Source organism: Myodes glareolus, chromosome 23 (genome assembly GCF_982192425.1).
Source record: "Myodes glareolus chromosome 23, mMyoGla1.1, whole genome shotgun sequence".
Classification (NCBI taxonomy): Eukaryota; Metazoa; Chordata; class Mammalia; order Rodentia; family Cricetidae; genus Myodes; species Myodes glareolus.
In genome coordinates, this window is record NC_142048.1 from 49,202,511 (window position 1) to 49,220,521 (window position 18,011).

The following is an 18,011-nucleotide window of genomic DNA, read 5'->3' on the forward strand; positions in this document are numbered from 1 at the left end:
AGTACACTTAATGCCTAGTGTACATTTAATGTATCTGTGACTAGAAAGCTGAAGAAGTACATATACTGATTTTATGATGCATGCAAAATCTTGAGAGCTAAAGCATATAAATGTAATCTATTCAAAGTAACCAGTAAGTGCTCTGTATTATATACATGTGTGGTGATATTTTGTTTGTACTGTGACAAAGCTTGCCTGAAGATCATAGTGCAGAGCTAAGCCACTAGTTAACTACAGAGCTGGGCGGTGGTGGCACACACACTAGGGAGACAGGGGCAGATGGATCTCTGTTAGTTCAAGGTCACCCTGGGCTACATGGAAATTGATCCAGTCTAACAGAGAAACAGAACTCACACAAAGGTGATCCCAGCACTTGGGATCCCCTGCCTTTAATCCCAGCACTAGGGAGGTGGAGACAGGAGTGGTGTGACTGGGCAGAGAGAGGAATATGAAGCGGAGTCTGAAGCAGCAGTCTTGAGCATGCAGTCTGAGGACTGGTGGAGACGGGATTGCTCTTCAGTCTGAGTCAGCAGGAGTCTGAAGCAGCAGTCTGAGGATGCAGTCAGAGGGCGCAGTCTGAGGACAGGATCGCCTTTTCGTTCTGAGGATTTCATAGCGGTAGAGGTCTCTCTAGTGACAGCTGCTCTGCTTCTCTGACTCTTCAGCTTTCACTCCCTAATATCTGATGCTGGGTTTTTATTATTAAGATCAATTAAAATTCGTGCTACACACATGAATCATATCGAAATGCAGCGTGTAAGATGGCCAGTGAAATTAATTTGGCATTTCTACTATTTTTAATCAATACTATTTATATGAAAAATATGCCATTTGGGCAGTTCTGCTATCTAAAGTCCTGGTCTACACCTATTCCCTAGACTGTTTTGTATATATGACATGCACTTATACACCAATAAATGAGTGTTTGTGGTCACTAGCACCAAATTTTTAAAAGGTATTTATTTAATAAGTATGTGCTCAATGTATGTATGCAGGCTACATGTGCGCAGAAGCCCTCAGAAGTGAGAAGAGGTCATATAATCCTTTGGAACTGGAGCTACGGGCAGTTGTGAGCCATCGTAAAGGTACTGGGAATTGAACCCGGATCTTCTGTCAGAGCGGTAAGCTTTCTCAACTACTACGCTCTCTCTCCAGCCCACTAGCACTAAATTTGTAACAAGTCTAATGTTCTTATTTTGTCAATGATAAAGACCTATTTCCCCACTGACTCAAAAGAATCTAAAGTTTTCTTCACAAATAGAACCTGAGTTAATACATAGATGATGTCTATCTTGTTTTTCTGTATAATGACACATAATTGTTACAGGATCCTTTATGCAATTTATGTATCTGATGTATTATATAAGACTCTTAAAAGGCAAAGAAAACTTGACCACGATATGTCCTCCAAGCTAGATCTATTAGTGGCCCTGATTTTTTGCCAGGTCTGTGTTTATGTGTTCCTAATTGTATTGTGAATATTCCCTTTAAGTAAAGGTCATGATCTAATACCAAGCAGCATCTCCTCATAATGAAAAGGCATCGATCATTGGTCCTCTATGGAGTGTATCTGTGTTGTAGCCATTCTTCTATCGCTGTGAAGAGACACCATGATCAAGACAGCTCTTAGAGAAGAAAGCATTTAATCGGGGGTTTGTTTACAGTGTCAGAGATTTAGTCCATTGTCATCACGGTAGGGAGCATGACAGTATAGTGCTGGAGAAGAGGTTGAGAACTACACCCTGGTACACAGGGAGGGAGGGAGGGAGGGAGGGAGGGAGGGAGGGAGGGAGAGAGAGAGAGAGGGGGAGGGAGGGAGGGAGGGAGGGAGGGAGGGAGGGAGGGAGGGAGGGAGGGAGGGAGGGGGAAAGAGGGAGAGAGGGAGGGAGAGGGAGGGAGGGAGGGAGAGGGAGGAAGGGAGAGGGAGGGAGGGAGAGGGAGAGGGAGGGAGGGAGGGAGGGAGGGAGGGAGGGAGGGAGGGAGGGAAAGAGAACAAGCACTGACCTACCAAGGGCTTTTGGAACCTCAGAGCCCACCCCCAGAGACACAGTTCCTCTGGCAGGAAGTGCACCTGCTAATCCCTCTCAAGTAGCGCCACTCCCTGGTGACTGAGCTCTCAAATATCTGAGCCTGTGGGGGCCACTCTCACTCAAAGCATCACGATCTGTAAGAATTTTGGTTTTAAGTTACCTTTTTCCAAATATTTACTCTTATAGGTTGTGTTTTTGTAAACCTTTGTAATTGTTGTCTGTTAAAAGTGCAACTTCTAACAAAAAAAAAAAAGTAAAAGAACAGTGTTTTTAAAAATTTTAGAGCCCTGAGTTTGAGGCCAATCTGGTCTACAAAGTGAGTTCCAGGACTGTTACACAGAGAAATCCTGTCTCAAAAAAAAAAAAAAAATCCAAAGCAAGCAAGCAAATAGATAAACAAGTAAATAAAAATTTTAGATCCCACCTTCAGATCTCTTGGGATTCAGCCTCTTGGCACTGATCCATGGTCTCCCTGGTTCTTCCTCACCACCCTCCTCAGCCGCTTCTTACCCCGTCTCCATTTCTTTGTAAGTCCCTGCTCACTGCAGAACCACGCTATACCAGGTGCGCAATTAGGCTGCCGGTTCTTACCTCCCTTTCCACCATTCCGATCTTTGTAGGAGATGCCGAGAACTGCCCCTGCTGCCCACCCCAGCGCCATCTCTCAGCCTATCTTTAATCCCAGAAGGAAACCATGGTCGCCTCGTTCTCCCTTATCACCCTCCCCAGCCATTCCTTCCAGACCATCTTCTTTCCTTGGTGACACCCTACCGACCAGGGACCCCACAGCCAGCACACTTGTCTGGGACCCAAATAGGCTACCTATGTAGTACCACCTCTCCTCCACTCTAGTCTCTTTAAGTTACCACTCATTCTACCTTGTAGGCATACCTCAACTATTCCTCCCAGCCTGCCTCCAATACCTTGGGTTATTCTACCAGCTATAGTCAAACCCAGAGTTCACCTAGTTCTTCCCCATCACCCTTTGTGGAGCCAGACCCCAAGTCCTACTCAAGAGACCTCTAGGTCAGTCCCCTTCCCTTGCATGTCACACACTGAGCCTAGCTGGGATTGTTTGGAGTCTGAACCCAGAGTGTCAAACGGAACTTCAGACCTGGGATCAATTGATCTGAATGTTAAAACCCAGGGTAGCCCAAGACTGACAACCAGTCATCGGTCTACAGGTTCACAACCTGTTAGATCAGGGTGAAAGCTTTAGCTCAGAAAACAGCATCCAGCTTTCTGCTGTCTCCAAGAAGCACACCTTGCCATCAAGAACATCACAGAAGAATAAGAGGATTTAATGGGAAGGGGAGGAGAAGGAGAAGGCAGGGTAGAAGATACCGGAAGGGATAACTAACCCCACAGGCCTTTTGAAATGCCTTATAGAAATCCACTGCTGTGGAAGCTTCCTAGAGTACATTGATATATAAATGGAGTTGCTTGTGCCAGCCCTTCCAAAAATAATCCAAACCAAGAGGTTATGGAGAAATGGTTCTTGTGTGCGGTTTTCTGTCCCTCAGTCCCTGGAACATCCATTCATTACCTCCCTCTGTGTCAGAACTAACGTTCTGTGACTAATAGATTAAAAAGCAAAACTTTTGAAATCTATTAACTTTGTGGGCTGGTATCTTCCACCAACCCAAAAGCTAAGAATGCCATCAAATAACAACTGATGATTCACAAAAAAATCCCTCCCCTCTGCTGTACTCTCCTCTCTGAAGGACCCATGGATGCTTTTCAAACTTGCCTTGCTTATTTACTTTTCTTGGGTCTGTAAAACTATAAAACGTCTCAAAACTGCTTCTACATTGGAACATTACATTTGGGGAGACCTAAATGTAGATTCCTGGGCTGTGCTCATTCATATTTGCTTCAGAATAAATTACATTTTCTATTCCTTTGAGGTAAGAGCTGTTTCTTTTGATGATGTAGGCTACCCTTGAGTCTTAGTTCTATTCTGTGTATATTTGTTTCAGACACAGGAATCTTTTATCTCAAGATTGAAGTGGGAAAAAAAAAAACCCAGAGGGGCACACAATTGACCTGGCAGCAATGAAAAGATTCTAATAAGACCCCTGAGCCTCTCTTTTTGGCTCTTAAACTATAGAAAGAACAGGCCCCAAGAAATTGGAATTTCCGCAGGAATATCATGCTGAGGCCTTGTGGGAGCCTGTGACACAACGCTGTGACTGTCCTGTGAACTATGGATAGGGCAGAGTGAGGACTTCCCACGAGTTGGCCTTCTAGAAAGAATAGCATAAACCCTGATAAGTGGATGTACTTGAAAGCCAGGACATGAAGGGAATGCACTGGGCTGTTCGCATTATCTCTGTTGGCAAAGGCCTGGGAGGAACATTCTTGGCTCTTCTCACGTGACCGAAGATGATAAGACAAAACACCACGTGTATTCCCTCGTTCTCCTTGTATTGCTTAAGCGCACTCTAAATGACGCCTCATGTTTTACTTGCTTTAATAATAAAGGAGCGAGAAGAGCTATATGTGCAAGACTCGAGTTCAAATGCTTGGAGTGCCCTGGTTTAAATGCTTGGAGTGCCCTGGTTATCCAATGAAGATCTTTGGCACATCTCTTCATCCATTGAAATTTAATCTCGCGGGTCGCTGCCTAGGCGGGTATAAAAGGCCAGACATCAGGCAGAGTTTTCACACAGTTCTGACGTCACCCTACATGAGAGACTGAAGTCTTGACAAGGATGGTGGACCAGAACACAGCTTTTGCAGGACTGCTTAAGTATGCATGCCTCTCGCCTTCCACTGAAACCCAAACCTCATGTCAGGACCCAGAATTGGACTTGGTTTGGCAGAGGTTTGGGTGGGAGTGATGGGCCCCTTTCTGTCTTTCCCCAATATTGTCACATTGAATAAACCTCCTTTTCAGCTTTTCACTGTTAGTTGTGTCAGGAATTAGGCTACTGAGTGAGTGAACCTGACTCGGTCCAGGTGGGGGGGGGACGGGGGGGGGGCTAGAGGAGGTGGGCGCAGGCAGGGGCAGAGTCCAGGTTCTTGACCTAATAACTAGCAATTTCACGATGCTCTCAATGTTACCAGCGCGGCAACTCCAGCTTAGGTAGACACTACTAGCTTTGTTTTGCTTTGTTTTTGTACTCTTATCCGTTCGTTTTGTTTTTGTTTGTGTGTTTGTTTTGAAGCGGATGGTGGTATGTTATTTCCTGAGGAGCATCAGTGTGGTTTATCATTCTTAGCACTGAACCAGGAGCATTCAGACTCGATGAACGGCGGTGTGGGGCGCGGGGGAAAGGAAGATAATTCTTATCAGTACCTAAGTCAGTCCCAGTGGGGGCTCAGCAGATTCCCCCGACCTGTGTGAACTGCCTAGCTGGTCGAATCAAGCTCAGCCTGAAAAGGGCCAGGATAAAGAACTCTCCGAGCCACCAAGCTCAGAACCCAAGCTGTTACTCTCCATCCTAGCGAGCGGCTCGCACGTCTCCTTTAAGGGCCGCCAAGTTCCCGTGACGTCAGGGCAGGAAGTGTTTGAGGAAGTGGCGCTGGGCTGGCTGCGTGGGGACCCTGAGTTTTCATGTCCTCTGTGGGTGTCGCTGGCGGCCCCGCGGCCCCTGGGGCAGGTGAGTCCCAGGCGAGGGCGGCTCGCGGCGCGTGGAAGGGCTCGCGTGGACGCGCGCTCCGCCTCTTCCCGAGGTCTGTGGCTGCGATCGGTGGGCACGCGACCCGCCACCGGGCCGGGCCGCAGCAGCAACTTTTATTTATTAACTAAACCAGAGTGCTTTCCTCACCTGGAAGAGCAGCAGGCGCTGCTGACCCACTCTACTTCGTGAGCTCCTTCTTTTCCTCTCTCTGAACTTGTCCTCTCCTCCTGCTTGCTTCTAGAGTTAGCAGGGCATCGATATGAGCTGGTCACCATCCCTCCCAACCCAGACCTGTGGGGCCTGGGAAATGAAAGAACGACTCGGGACCGGGGGATTTGGAAACGTCATCCGATGGCACAATCAGGTAGGGTCCTGGCCCCGGGGAGAGTGGGTGGGATTTCTTGATACTGCTTCTATCAGGGCCGGCGTGAATGGGTGGGCTCCCTCCTACTCTTGGCTAATGGGGCGGCATGGGAGAGTAAGAAAACAGACTGCAAAGGGGTCTGAGAGCTGCAAAACGTTGACTCTCAAAAATCATATTAACCATGCCACTTAAATAAGAAGAAAAAAAAAGAGTAAGCTGTCATTCAAGATATTTCAAATAATATCCTTACTGTTATTAGACTGACATGTAATACAGTACACACTGGTGAATGTTGTAGAATACAGTATAGTGTTAAAAAATGAGAGCAATAAAAATGTTTTAAATAAATTTAAATTTTAAAATATGTAAACAGCTGATAGTTCCGCAGCCTTTTGTAGTACCGTCTGCACAAAACACAGAGTTAAGGATGATGGGTGAAAATGTGCAGTACCTGGGCCGCTGAGCCATTTGGATTAATTTTTGGGGGGGGGGGGATCTGATTATATTCTCATTATTTCAGTCCATATGTGTTTGACACGAGTTTCTCATGTTAAAAGTTTTTATTCTTCCAAATTTTTTGGTTTGGGCTAGTGGTTTAAGTGCACTGAAATTCTTTGCAGGACTCTCTTTAATTTACCGTATGAGAGTTATTTTATGCATTTTGGATAATTAGTTCATCGGGATGCCTGAAAAGTACATGTCACCTGTGATATTTCTGTAGCTCCATCCCTCCTTCTGCAGTAGATCACTTACTTACCCTCAGGGTTGCTGGGTAACGGACAGGGTGTGTAACTGTCGTACTTGGAGGTCCCAGCCTGCACCCTAAGCTAGGTGCCGCCACCCATCTTCAACAAGCCGATAAAAAGAGTCAGATTAATAGTGGAAAGTCAGTGTCGTCACCCAGCAAACACACAAGTCTGTCTTCAGGATCCTGGCTGAGCTTAAGGTTTTAAGACAGAAGGTCAAGGTTGTGAGCATCTGAGCAGTCCAGTGGTCCAGCTTCCCACTGACCCATGTTGTCATCCTCTAAGATTTCTGAGAATTCGTTACAAATCTTTCTCCAGAAGACAAATTCCCCTTCTGGGTGGTACCCTTTCTTCTCCCAACCTGAAATTCCTGGGGAAATTCCCATCTCTTGGGGGTTCAGTGTTTGAAGGTGTCTCTGTCATTCATGTCTTCATCTCTTTCTGGACAGTTACAGGACCTTCTGATAGACCCTGGAGGGGCTCCCCAGAAGCGTATTTTTACGCTTTAGTTTTTACATATTTAGTTTTTTAGGATTCCAGGCTTGGGAAACCCTTGAGAAACCTAACCAAAATTAGAAGCCAGTCTTCTAGGGAATCAATCCTTCCTGAACAGCTATACTTAAAGTCTTGACTCGCAGTTGAGCAGTCCAGGTGAGACACTAGCCTGGCCGATGGCGGTGGTGGTAGGAAGAAATGGGCAGATTTAAGAGCTATCTAGGAGTAGCGTAAACAGGACTGGGTGGGATAGAGGACACAGGGGCCAGAGTTGAGGAGGAGCCCAGCTGAAGTGGTGCTGTCCAAAGGACCTGCCTGCGTAGTCTAAAGTCCTCTGCCATCTTCATGGGCTGATCCTCGGGAAAAGCCAGGGGGCTGCTTTAGATGCACAGATGCGATCTTTTGTCCATATCTGAGATCGGAAGATGCAGCGTGTTTTCCTGTGGATGTGCCTTTGTCCGAAGCCTCTTGAAGAATACATCTAAGATGTGATAGTCGCACTTGGCATCAGGCATCTTCTTGCTACTTCATAGGCTTTCTCCTGTCTATACACAAGAGAATGCTTGTGGCTATCACAGAGAAGTGCTGCCTAAGAACTGGGGTCATGGCTGCAAACCTATTGCATGCCAGCCTCGGGCCAGGTGTCGTCCATGCGGGTTTTGTTTTGCATTACTCCGAGCTGTGTACCACCCTTATCTGACATGCTTTACTTCCAGGGTCAACAGCTCTAATTCCTTTTCGTAGCCCAGGAAACAGAAGCACTGGGAAGTTAGGTAATATCCCGAAGGAGGATATACTGTGACATGTACATCTATTTAGATACAGACCGTATACTCCACGGTGGCTTCTGCAGGTCAGAACTAGAGTTTAGGACACATCAAGCATATTCTTAGTTATTTTGGAGGTACTAGTTGGTTCTTTGCAATCAATCTAAACTGTTTTGAAGTACTAAGGAAAAACTAAGGGATACCCAAATCTGTATTCCCCATTGAAAAAGAGCAGTGTAGCAATGCCCCTCCCCAATTCCCTTGATTCCTGGTTCCCCCACAGTGTGAGCCTGGCAGTTTTTGCTGCTTAGGAATGCTCCTTAATCTCCAGCTCAGGGCCCAGCACAAACTGCTGGTTCAGGTGGGCTATTGTTTTCAGAAAAGATCCAACTCCAGGGACCTCAGCCTGCAGTTCCTTTTGAGGGTAGGCAGGGGAAGGAGTCACACATTCTCATCTTCACACTGAACTTGGTTGGGATTCTGACTCACTTGCCACAACCTCTGGTGTGCATTAGGGATCCTCAGCCTGACTGGAAAGACATGAGGTAAATGCCCTGTGGGGATGTCGCAGGGTCCTTTGCAAATGTTACATTGTCCATAGGCTTTCAGGGGAAGGAGGTTAGCAAGTCTGGGGGACCCGTGTGAAAGTTACAGGAAGTAGTGAACAGGCTGGCTGTCAGAAGGCAAAGTATTATCAGTTATTCTTCCCACAAAGCAGTGCCTTTGCTGATAAGGCTAAGATCACTTCCGTCTGCCTTTGTGTTTTAATATGTGATCTTGGAACTCAGGTCCTTAATGGGTGTGGCCCTGAGCTCCTGCAGGCGAATAAAGAGAAGACACATCCTTAGTTAAGTCTTTACTTACACTGAATGAATTCTTAGAAATATGACTGAGTCTAGATTTAAGTCTCACGTGTGAAAATAACGACTACTGCTTATCAAGGATGCCATTGGTCGGCCAAGCGTGGTGGCACACATCTTTAACCCCAGCGCTCGCAACACAAAGGGCAGAGGCGGGCGGATCTTTGTAAGTTCGAGGCCAGCCTGGCTTACACAGTGAGTTCCAGCACAGCCAGAGCTGTACAGTGAGACACTATCTAAAAGCAAAACAAGCCGTGCTTGCTGCACCAGGTGCTGTGTCCATATTCTCCTGCGTGCTTGGTAACAAGGGAAGACTTTGAGGAAATGGAACTTCATCAGGTTCTTGAGAGGAAGTGGACTTTAGCTGGCTTATCAGGAAAAGAGACAATTACGTGGGTAGAGCATCATCTAAGGAAATGATAGTTTCATACTCTGCTCAAGGCTGCCTGAGGATCACCCCCTGCGTTTCATTTTAGTTGGCATCCCTGGAAGGGTCAAGTTTTTTCTCATCTGTGGCTAAAGAGCCAGAGGTCTGACGGACTTAGTGTCACGTATTTTCTTGCTCAAGGAGGCGAGAACGCATTTGTCCCTTGAGTCTGTTCCTGATGTCTGTGGGAGAAATTGGAGGCCACTCTGTGGCTTTGTGTCTGCTTTGCAGAAAGACTGAAGAAGTTGTGGCCCTTCATCATAGGGAAAGGTGTCTGTGCCACTTGGCATGTCTGAAATAAAGATGCATCTAGACATTTTTTTTTTAGAAAAGTATTTATTTTATTGTTTGAGATTATAATATAATTATATCATTTCCGTTTCTTTCCTTTCCTCCCACCAAACCCTCCCATATACTCCCTTTACTGTCTTTCAAATTCATGCCCCCCTTTCTCATTAATTATTGTTAGACACCTACATACATATTGATATACATATGTGTTTATAAATACAACCTGCTCAGTCTGTATAATGTGATAACCGTTTGGTACTGGACAATCAGTGTTTCTCCCCCTGGGGAAGACACTCGCTCTCACTCTCAGTATTGCTTTGCTGCCTGCAGTTATTTATGTAGGCGTGAGGCCTCCTAGGGTTTTCCCTGTCCATGTTAGCACGTCTGTTATTTTTGTCCCTGTTCAGCTCACGTTTAGGCAGTCATGTTAGTGAGACTTTGTGGGTGTAGCTCCTGATATTATTATATGACGAGTCTCATAGCAAACCCCCCCCCCCCCCCCGTTCTGCCTCTTACAGTCTTTCCCCCTCTTCTGAAATGATCCCCAAGCCTTAGGTGCAGGAGTTGTTTGATGTATCCCAGACCTCTGCTTTCCAGTGCTTATATGAGAAGTTTGTACAGTGTATTTTGATCACATTCAGCTCCTCTCTCCCCACTCCTCCCAGCTCCCTCCCCACCTACCTAACCATCCAGCTTTGTGTCTTTTTAAACCATCCAGTTTAATGTGTGCTGTCTCTCACTGAGGTGTGGTTGCTGCCACAGAACACACCCTTACAGAGAACCGATTCTGCCTCTCTCGGCATCTATACACTGCCAATAACTAGGGGTGGACTTTCTGCCTACCTCTCTCTTCGTGCTTGGATGTTCCCTGGCTGAGCCTGTGCGTGCTTCATACTGCTGTGAGTTCATACATGAATACCCTCCTTGGTCCTGTGCGTGCTTCATACTGCTGTGAGTTCATACATGAAACGGCCCTCCTTGGTCCTGTGCATGCTTCGTACTCCTGTGAGTACATACATGAACGGCCCTCTTTGGTCCTGTGCGTGCTTCATACTCCTGTGAGTACATACATGAATGGCCCTCTTTGGTCCTGTGTGTGCTTTATACTGCTGTGAGTCCATACATGAAACGGCCCTCCTTGGTCCTGTGTGTGCTTCATACTGCTGTGAGTTCATACATGAAATGGCCCTCCTTGGTCCTGAAAATACTTTTTGTTGTAGTATCTGGCTCTTTACAGTCTTTCCAGGATGACTCCTGAGTTTAGGGAAGAGGGATGTGATGTAGGTGTCTCATTTAGGGCTGAGCATTCCAGGCTCTTGACATTGATCACCTGTGGACCTTTGTGTTAACTGCCATTCACTGTGTGTGGAAACTTCTCTGATGAGGGTTGAACAACACCCAACACACCGCTCTGGGTCTCCAGGACCCTTGATAGCTAGTGCCTCCGTATCTTCTGACTCTCCAGCCTAGGTACCATCCATGGGCTCTTTCTGGGCTCAATTTCATACCTTTTTTCACCCTGAAACATTGTTTTTGGGCAGGATCTGGGAAAGAACCTGATGGCTCCTGACTGTATCCCGATCACACTGTTGCTACTTGGGTGGTTGTAAGTGATTGAGCTCCCTGGAATGAAGTTCTAAGGGGAGTTCTGCACTTCCTGTGAGTTTCCCCTGGATTGTTAGGAAGCTAACTACAGGGCGCTGGGTGACCCTTCTGTTTTCTTTATAGACCGCCCTTCTAGCACCCTTTGTGCAGTCCCCTTCTGGTGTCTGCCAGCATCCTGAGCATGTCTCTCCTTACCCCCCACCCTCTTCAGACTTTATAATACACGGTCATACCCAAGCTTTGTGTTCTTGTGTAAAAGGCAAAAAACAAATCTTCAAAAATCAGCTATGTTCAATATAGCCAATACAATTGACCCTTTCCCTTTTATTGAGAATATAGACCATTTTTAAATTGTATTCTATTTAAGGAGTCTACTTACTAGCAAGTTGGAGAAATTCCTAGTTTGGTTTCTGTTGCTATGATAGCTACTATGACCAAAATCTACTTGGGGAAGAAAGGGTTTATTTGGCTTACAGGCCCTTCATGAAAAGAAGCCAAGGCAGGAACTGAAGCAGAGACCACAGAGAAACGCTGCTTATGTCTTGCTTTCCGTAGCTTGCTCAGCCTTTCTGTAAAGCCCAGGACCACCTGTGTATGAGGCAACACCATCCACAGTGGGCTGGGCCCTCCCACATCAATCATTAATCAAGAAAATATCCCACAGGCTTCGCTGTAGGCAATTAGATGGGGACAGTTTTTCGGTTAGGGTTCCCAGATGACTCAAGCCTATGTCAAATTGACAAAACAAAAGAAATCTGAATCTAAACACTAATAGGAAGTGAAACTTAAAACTAAGTTTCAGTCAGCTTGAGACAAATTGGAAGCTCATGATCTTGAGTTATGGATTTTCCAAGCTGTGCCTTCTGAGAGTGTAAACCAGCTAGAGAAATGCTTTTCTAACATGGCCTCTCACTCCTGAAGACCATAGATGGACTTCACCCTCCGTTTGACTGTGTAGCCACGGTGATTGATTCAGCATCAGTAGGGGCTACAGTATAAAAAGGAAGCCAGCTCGTCAGAGAGAGCCTCGGAATCCTTGCTTAAAAGCAGGATCTTTAACAAAGAAATGGAAAGAGGGATGCAGGGGCCGTGAATGACGCCTCCTCCTGTGGGCCGACCAGAGGGGCTGTTGAAGTCACGCAGGTGGATGCACAGCTGCAGCAGAAATGCACTACAGAAATGCATCTCACGTCTTGAAGACCTTTGAGAAGGTCTGTCTAAAGTTATACATGTGTGACTTGGTTTACATGAAATGTCAAATTATGAAATCCATACAAGCAGAAAAGCAATCAGTATTGTCTAGGGGCGAGAGGGACTCTGGGGAAGATGGGAAATGGCTCCTATAGTGGTGTGGGGTTTGTGGGTGGGGTCCCTGCTCCAGCGTTAGTTAGTTGTATACTTAGAACACACCAGAAAACTAGGCATGGAGGTAATTGCATCTTGGACATCATAAGCCCTAGTTTTAGAGTCAAAACAGATCTGAGACGGTTTTAGATGTTTCGTAATATTTGTGCTCTGGCATCAAAGTGGTAATGACCAAACCCATTTCTGAAGTTTTCAGCCTAATCACAGTTTTAGGATTCATTCATTGATTGGTGATCACATTAGATGACTGCCCATTGTGTCTGGAGATTTCCATATTCCTTCCCTTACCAGGTAGTCCCAGGCCCTTGCAGGAGTTTTGGCCATTTGGGTAAATATGAGGCACGTTGGATCCTAATGACTTGGGCACTAGCCTCTTGGCCACTGGGAAGTCTTGCCACGGTCTTCTTGTCATTTCCAGTCCCCCACTCCTTACATCACAGGACCGAGAGTCTTAGCTGTGTTGACGGTGGCTGATTTTGAAGGTCTTTAGAGGTTTCAGTCCTTTGCTTTCTGTATGTAGAAGCATAAATCTTGTTCTGTATGGAAAATAACCTGCCATCAGTGTTGAATGAGTGAGGTTTTTTTTTTTTAAGTATGTAGCAAGAAAAATGAAAGAACAAATAGAAATAACATAGAGGTAGATAGCAGAGCACCAACAAATTGGGTGCTTAGACCATTCAGAGAGAACATTCCGGAGTAGTCTTTGGCAGAGCATAGTAAAGCATCTTCAGGTAACTACTTACATCAACCCTCAGACATCCACTGGGAAACCCCTTCTGAAACTGTCATGCTGCGGTTCCCAGATGAGAGATTTCCAGGTTGGATAAACTTCTACCTTCCTGTCCCCACTGTAGGCGTTTTTATACTGTGCAGTAGATAGGAGAGTCTTTGTCGCTGTTCTCAGTGAATTGTGGCAGGCCAGTGCGCCTGTTTCTTCAGTAAAGACACAGTCTCTGCATAGCTGGAGTAAGAAGGTGGAGTGTGAGCTGTCCTGTGTCTTATTGACTACTCTATGCTTGTCTCTGAAGAGAAAAACTCTTGCACGAAACCATGGAGATATCCACTGTGCCAGTGTTAAGTTGAATCACCTAGAAATGCCATTTTCACATGTGAAAATGGCCAGTCACCAACAATGCTGTATGGCTTAACCTAATATGGCAACGGTTGGGTTATGGAGAGAGATGTCATCCCTGGACAGGAATTTGCTACAGAGATTTTGTGGAGGACAGAGGGACAGAGCAAGGCTTGAAGGATCTGTGTTCCCTACATGGACAGAGGACACAGGAGATTGTCCCGCGCTACCGTCTCGCCTACAAGAACCACGCGGTACACATAGGATACTTCTGCAGTAAAGCTTTAATGCCCCTTGGGAGAGCGGGCATCAGCCAACATGGCGGAGACCCAGATAAGATGGAACCCATCCCTTATATAGGAAACAGACCCTGCTTTGGACGTGTCATTCTTGGATTGGTTAACTGCTCCCAGTCCCAGGTGATACCTTGGGAGTAGTGGAAAAATACCAACACGTGTGAGCTTTCTAGCTCACCTGGCGGTGCAGCGCCATCTAAGGTGGAGAGTGTGGTTGCAGCCTTCTACATCTCCCCCTAATTTACTTCTTTGCAGAAAGGCAACTCCCTCAAAAGGTAAAGATAGAGGTCGCACTTCCCAAAATGAAAACATTAAAATGAGCTTACGCGGAATCTGCCCCTAGGTTCATGACACCTGGAACCTATCCGGCCTGCCCTCTGCCATTTTTCTGGGAAAGGGAACATACGGCAGGAAACCCTTATGCAGAGCGACTTATCTCTCAGAGAGGGCCATTCTCTGTGCGATGCTCTTCAGCTCGACAACCTTCAGGGCTAGCTAAGCCAAGCACTCTACCCTGTGCAATGGACCATAGTCCTAGGGGTGCAGGAGCTGGTTGGCTTAAACCTTACTGCTTTAACATAGATAACCACATTTTAGAAGAGGCTCCCTGTTCTAGGGCAGCCAGCGCTGAGCAAAAACCACTTTGTCCCTAAGACTTTGGGATTTGAGTCAGCAGACCATCCAGAGGAGAAACACTATTCCATAGCATAGGACTGTTCCAAACATTCCAACCCCCACCCATTCTTTGAAGTAGGGGATGAAGGACACAATCCAGGACTGGAATTCTTTGGCCAGGCTTATGTCCACTCGCGTGGAGTTGATTGTCACGATGAACCATCTCAAGGAGGACAGCAAATCATCAAAATTTTCCTGCAAGATACAAAGACAATTCTCGGGACAAGTTAGTCATTTTTATAAAGTTTTTATATGGTACATTGGTCACACATAAGGCTGGAGTTTTTCATTTACAGCCCAATTGGGCAAGCTGTCATAAGCTATCCACCTGTTCTTTATTCTACCTCTAATAGATGTATCTATGGTAGCCTGTTGATCCAGGGCTGTAGCCACTGTGGTAGATACCTGATTGAGGGTCTTTGTTTTTTATGATATAGGCTGTGCTGTCCCAGTGGCGCCTAGGAAAAACCCAGGCCCTGTTTGTTGATATAAGGTTTAAGATTTATTGGCTCCTGTATTCCTTGCCGGTACGGTGGCCTTGGGTTCCAGAGCCCGCCCGCCATCCAAGGGCTGTGTGCGGCTGCACGGCTCCGCGTGTCCCAGGCCAGGAAGTGGCGGCTCCACCCCCAGGCGCCCCTGCCTTCCCCGCGGGGCTAGCCTAGTTCTCTGAGGCTGTGTTGGTGGCGGAGTGTGGCGGGAGCCGACACCCAGACCGAGGCGGCACAGGCAGCGAGGCGGCACAGGCAGCAACATCTCAAGGTCCGCGCCAGAGCCGCTGCGGCTCAAGGGGCCGATGGGAGAGGCGGCGAACAGGGCCACTTTCCTACTAGCAAACTCTCAACACCTGTGCCACAGCAAAAGCTGCTGTAAACTCTCACAGGTCCAGCCAACGACCCAATCACCCCAAAATCCAAGGGCCCTTCGCATCCACCTCCCTGCGGATCCTGAAACACCAGACAAGCCAAGCGTACACACAGCAATCTTTCAGGAGGACTTGAGTTCTTAAAATGCTAAGCAGTTCTTAAAAACTTAAGTCGCACTATGTAGATGTAATACGGTACTGCCTGTTTACTGCGTCTAAACCTTAATTGCGCTTTTATTATGATAAATACGACCAGCCCTGCCTGAAGTCAGCATCGTTTAGCATAGCCAAATGGAACCATAGCCATTTTAGCCTCAGAGACCCTCACAGTTTTAGGTACATTGTAAGCCTTCTGGCCTGGCTGCTTGTGGCGCTGCTGTGACATCCTCCAGGCCAGGCACCAACCAAGCCGCTCCAATTGAGCCGGCGCAACGTGCTCCCCACCATAGCCACAGAGCAAAGCTCCGCTCCAGCCGCCCTCCAGCCCCAGCTGCACCCACTCCGCGCCCAAACCAGTGCATGGAGCAAAGCTGAACTCAGAGAAGCAGGCTTGCAGATCTGCGATCACTGAAAGGACCTCATTTAAACAATCTTTTAGGGAATTTGGGCGTCGTTAGTCTCTGGCTGCTTCCTGCTGTTATTGGGCCGCTGAATTTTAGGGGTATACACTATAACATTTCAGGAGGTCTCGGTGATTCAAACCACATAAATCCCAAGTACACCCTTAGGCTCTCCTTTTCTGTGGAGACGAAAACAGAACCTCTTTCCCAAAACATCATATCCTTAGCAGTTTCTAAGTTTAAATATCTTTCTCCTATCCAGTACACAACAGACAACACAAACAACATAACATAAAGCTTTTGATCTTGTAAATCAGCCTTCTCCCCCATTTTTACTTTTTTTAAAATCACTGGGGGGGTCCTTTTTAACTTATTTTCTTTTCTGTCTCCCCCATTCTTTACCGGAGGGTCATTTTTAACGCGCACAACCTCCCACTGCTGCTCAGTTTCTGATATGCTCTCTGGACTTTAGAGCGTACCTCTCTAAGCATGCATGCCTGCAGTTCTGAATCCTCCTTGTGTCCAAGGGGTCTCCGGCGGTGCGAAGTTCTTCTTTTTCTTCCCGGGTATGGCACCAGATGTCCCGCGCTACCGTCTCGCCTACAAGAACCACGCGGTACACATAGGATACTTCTGCAGTAAAGCTTTAATGCCCCTTGGGAGAGCGGGCATCAGCCAACATGGCGGAGACCCAGATAAGATGGAACCCATCCCTTATATAGGAAACAGACCCTGCTTTGGACGTGTCATTCTTGGATTGGTTAACTGCTCCCAGTCCCAGGTGATACCTTGGGAGTAGTGGAAAAATACCAACACGTGTGAGCTTTCTAGCTCACCTGGCGGTGCAGCGCCATCTAAGGTGGAGAGTGTGGTTGCAGCCTTCTACAGGAGATGAGCAAGGTGCGATGTGGGGACAGTGAAGAGAGCAGCCAGATGGTCCAGGTGTTCCCTAGGCTACCTGCGTGGCTGGCAGGGCTCTGTGATGGTCGTATGTTTGGTCGTTAATTTTCTGATGCCTGGTGTGCCCTTTCTGTAGGCGACAGGCGAACAGATTGCCATCAAGCAGTGCCGACAGGAGCTCAGCCCGAAGAACAGAGATCGCTGGTGCCTAGAGATCCAGATCATGAGAAGGTGAGGACCTGCGCCCATATCTGGGGAAGCCACTTCCACAACCCTGTGATGCTGGAATGAAAACCACAGCACGCTTTCCCTGTCGTGCTAGAAAAGAACCCTAAGTCTCTTCCATCAGGACACTGCCCAGGCTATCCAGAGAGGCGACTGTCCTCAAAGCTTCTAAAGGAGTAGCACTTAAGCACTGCATTGAGTTTGTGGTCAGGCCTGTTACATTAAACTTAAGACAGCCATCACAGCTAAGCATGGTGGTGTGCTCCTTATAAACCCAGCAACTTGGGAGGCTGGAGACTGGAGGAATAGTTGAGCCCAGAAATTTGAAACCAGCATAGGCAACATGAGACCCTATGTTGACCCTGTCAAAAATTCTATAAGTTAAGTAAAACAGTCAATCGTGGAAAGTTTTTATTTTTCAGCAAAAATATCCTTGTCTTCCCTATGCTTCTAATTCCGGAGTGGCATGTGACCCTCTGCTGCTGTTTGCCCTCTGTGGCTACCCACACAGTGTGGGGATAGGATCTTTCTGTCCTGGGTGGGTGCTCTCCTCCCACTGCTGAGACCTGTAGGTGAGTGCTGTAAGAGTTAGCTTGAAGCAACCAAGAAGGTGCTCACTCCGCTCACTTCTTTAAATGACTTAATTTTTACATGTGTGAGTCTTGCCTGCGTTTGGGTACCACGTGCATGCTTGGTGCTGAGGAGGCCAAGTGGAGTTGGACCTTCTGGGACTGGAGTTCCAAGACGGTTGTGCTCCAACACGTGGGTGCTGGGACTCAAGCCCAGGTCCTCTGGAAGAGCCCAGTCTCAACTGCTGAGTCATCTCTCCAGTCCTCTGCTCCTTT

At 47.0% G+C, this 18,011-nt stretch overlaps 1 protein-coding gene across 2 annotated transcripts in view; it reads left to right on the top strand.

The window, feature by feature from the left end:
- The first annotated feature begins 5,502 nt into the window (after positions 1-5,502).
- Ikbkb (inhibitor of nuclear factor kappa B kinase subunit beta) overlaps positions 5,503-18,011 on the top strand; it is a 51,743-nt gene continuing 39,234 nt past the window's right edge. For both annotated transcript variants that reach the window (XM_087901117.1, XM_087901118.1), the window contains exons 1-3: positions 5,503-5,635; positions 5,898-6,020; positions 17,078-17,172. In XM_087901117.1, coding sequence (XP_087757243.1) covers positions 5,916-6,020; positions 17,078-17,172 — 200 coding nt within the window. In that variant the 5' untranslated portion in view covers positions 5,503-5,635; positions 5,898-5,915. The remainder of the gene's footprint in view (positions 5,636-5,897; positions 6,021-17,077; positions 17,173-18,011) is intronic.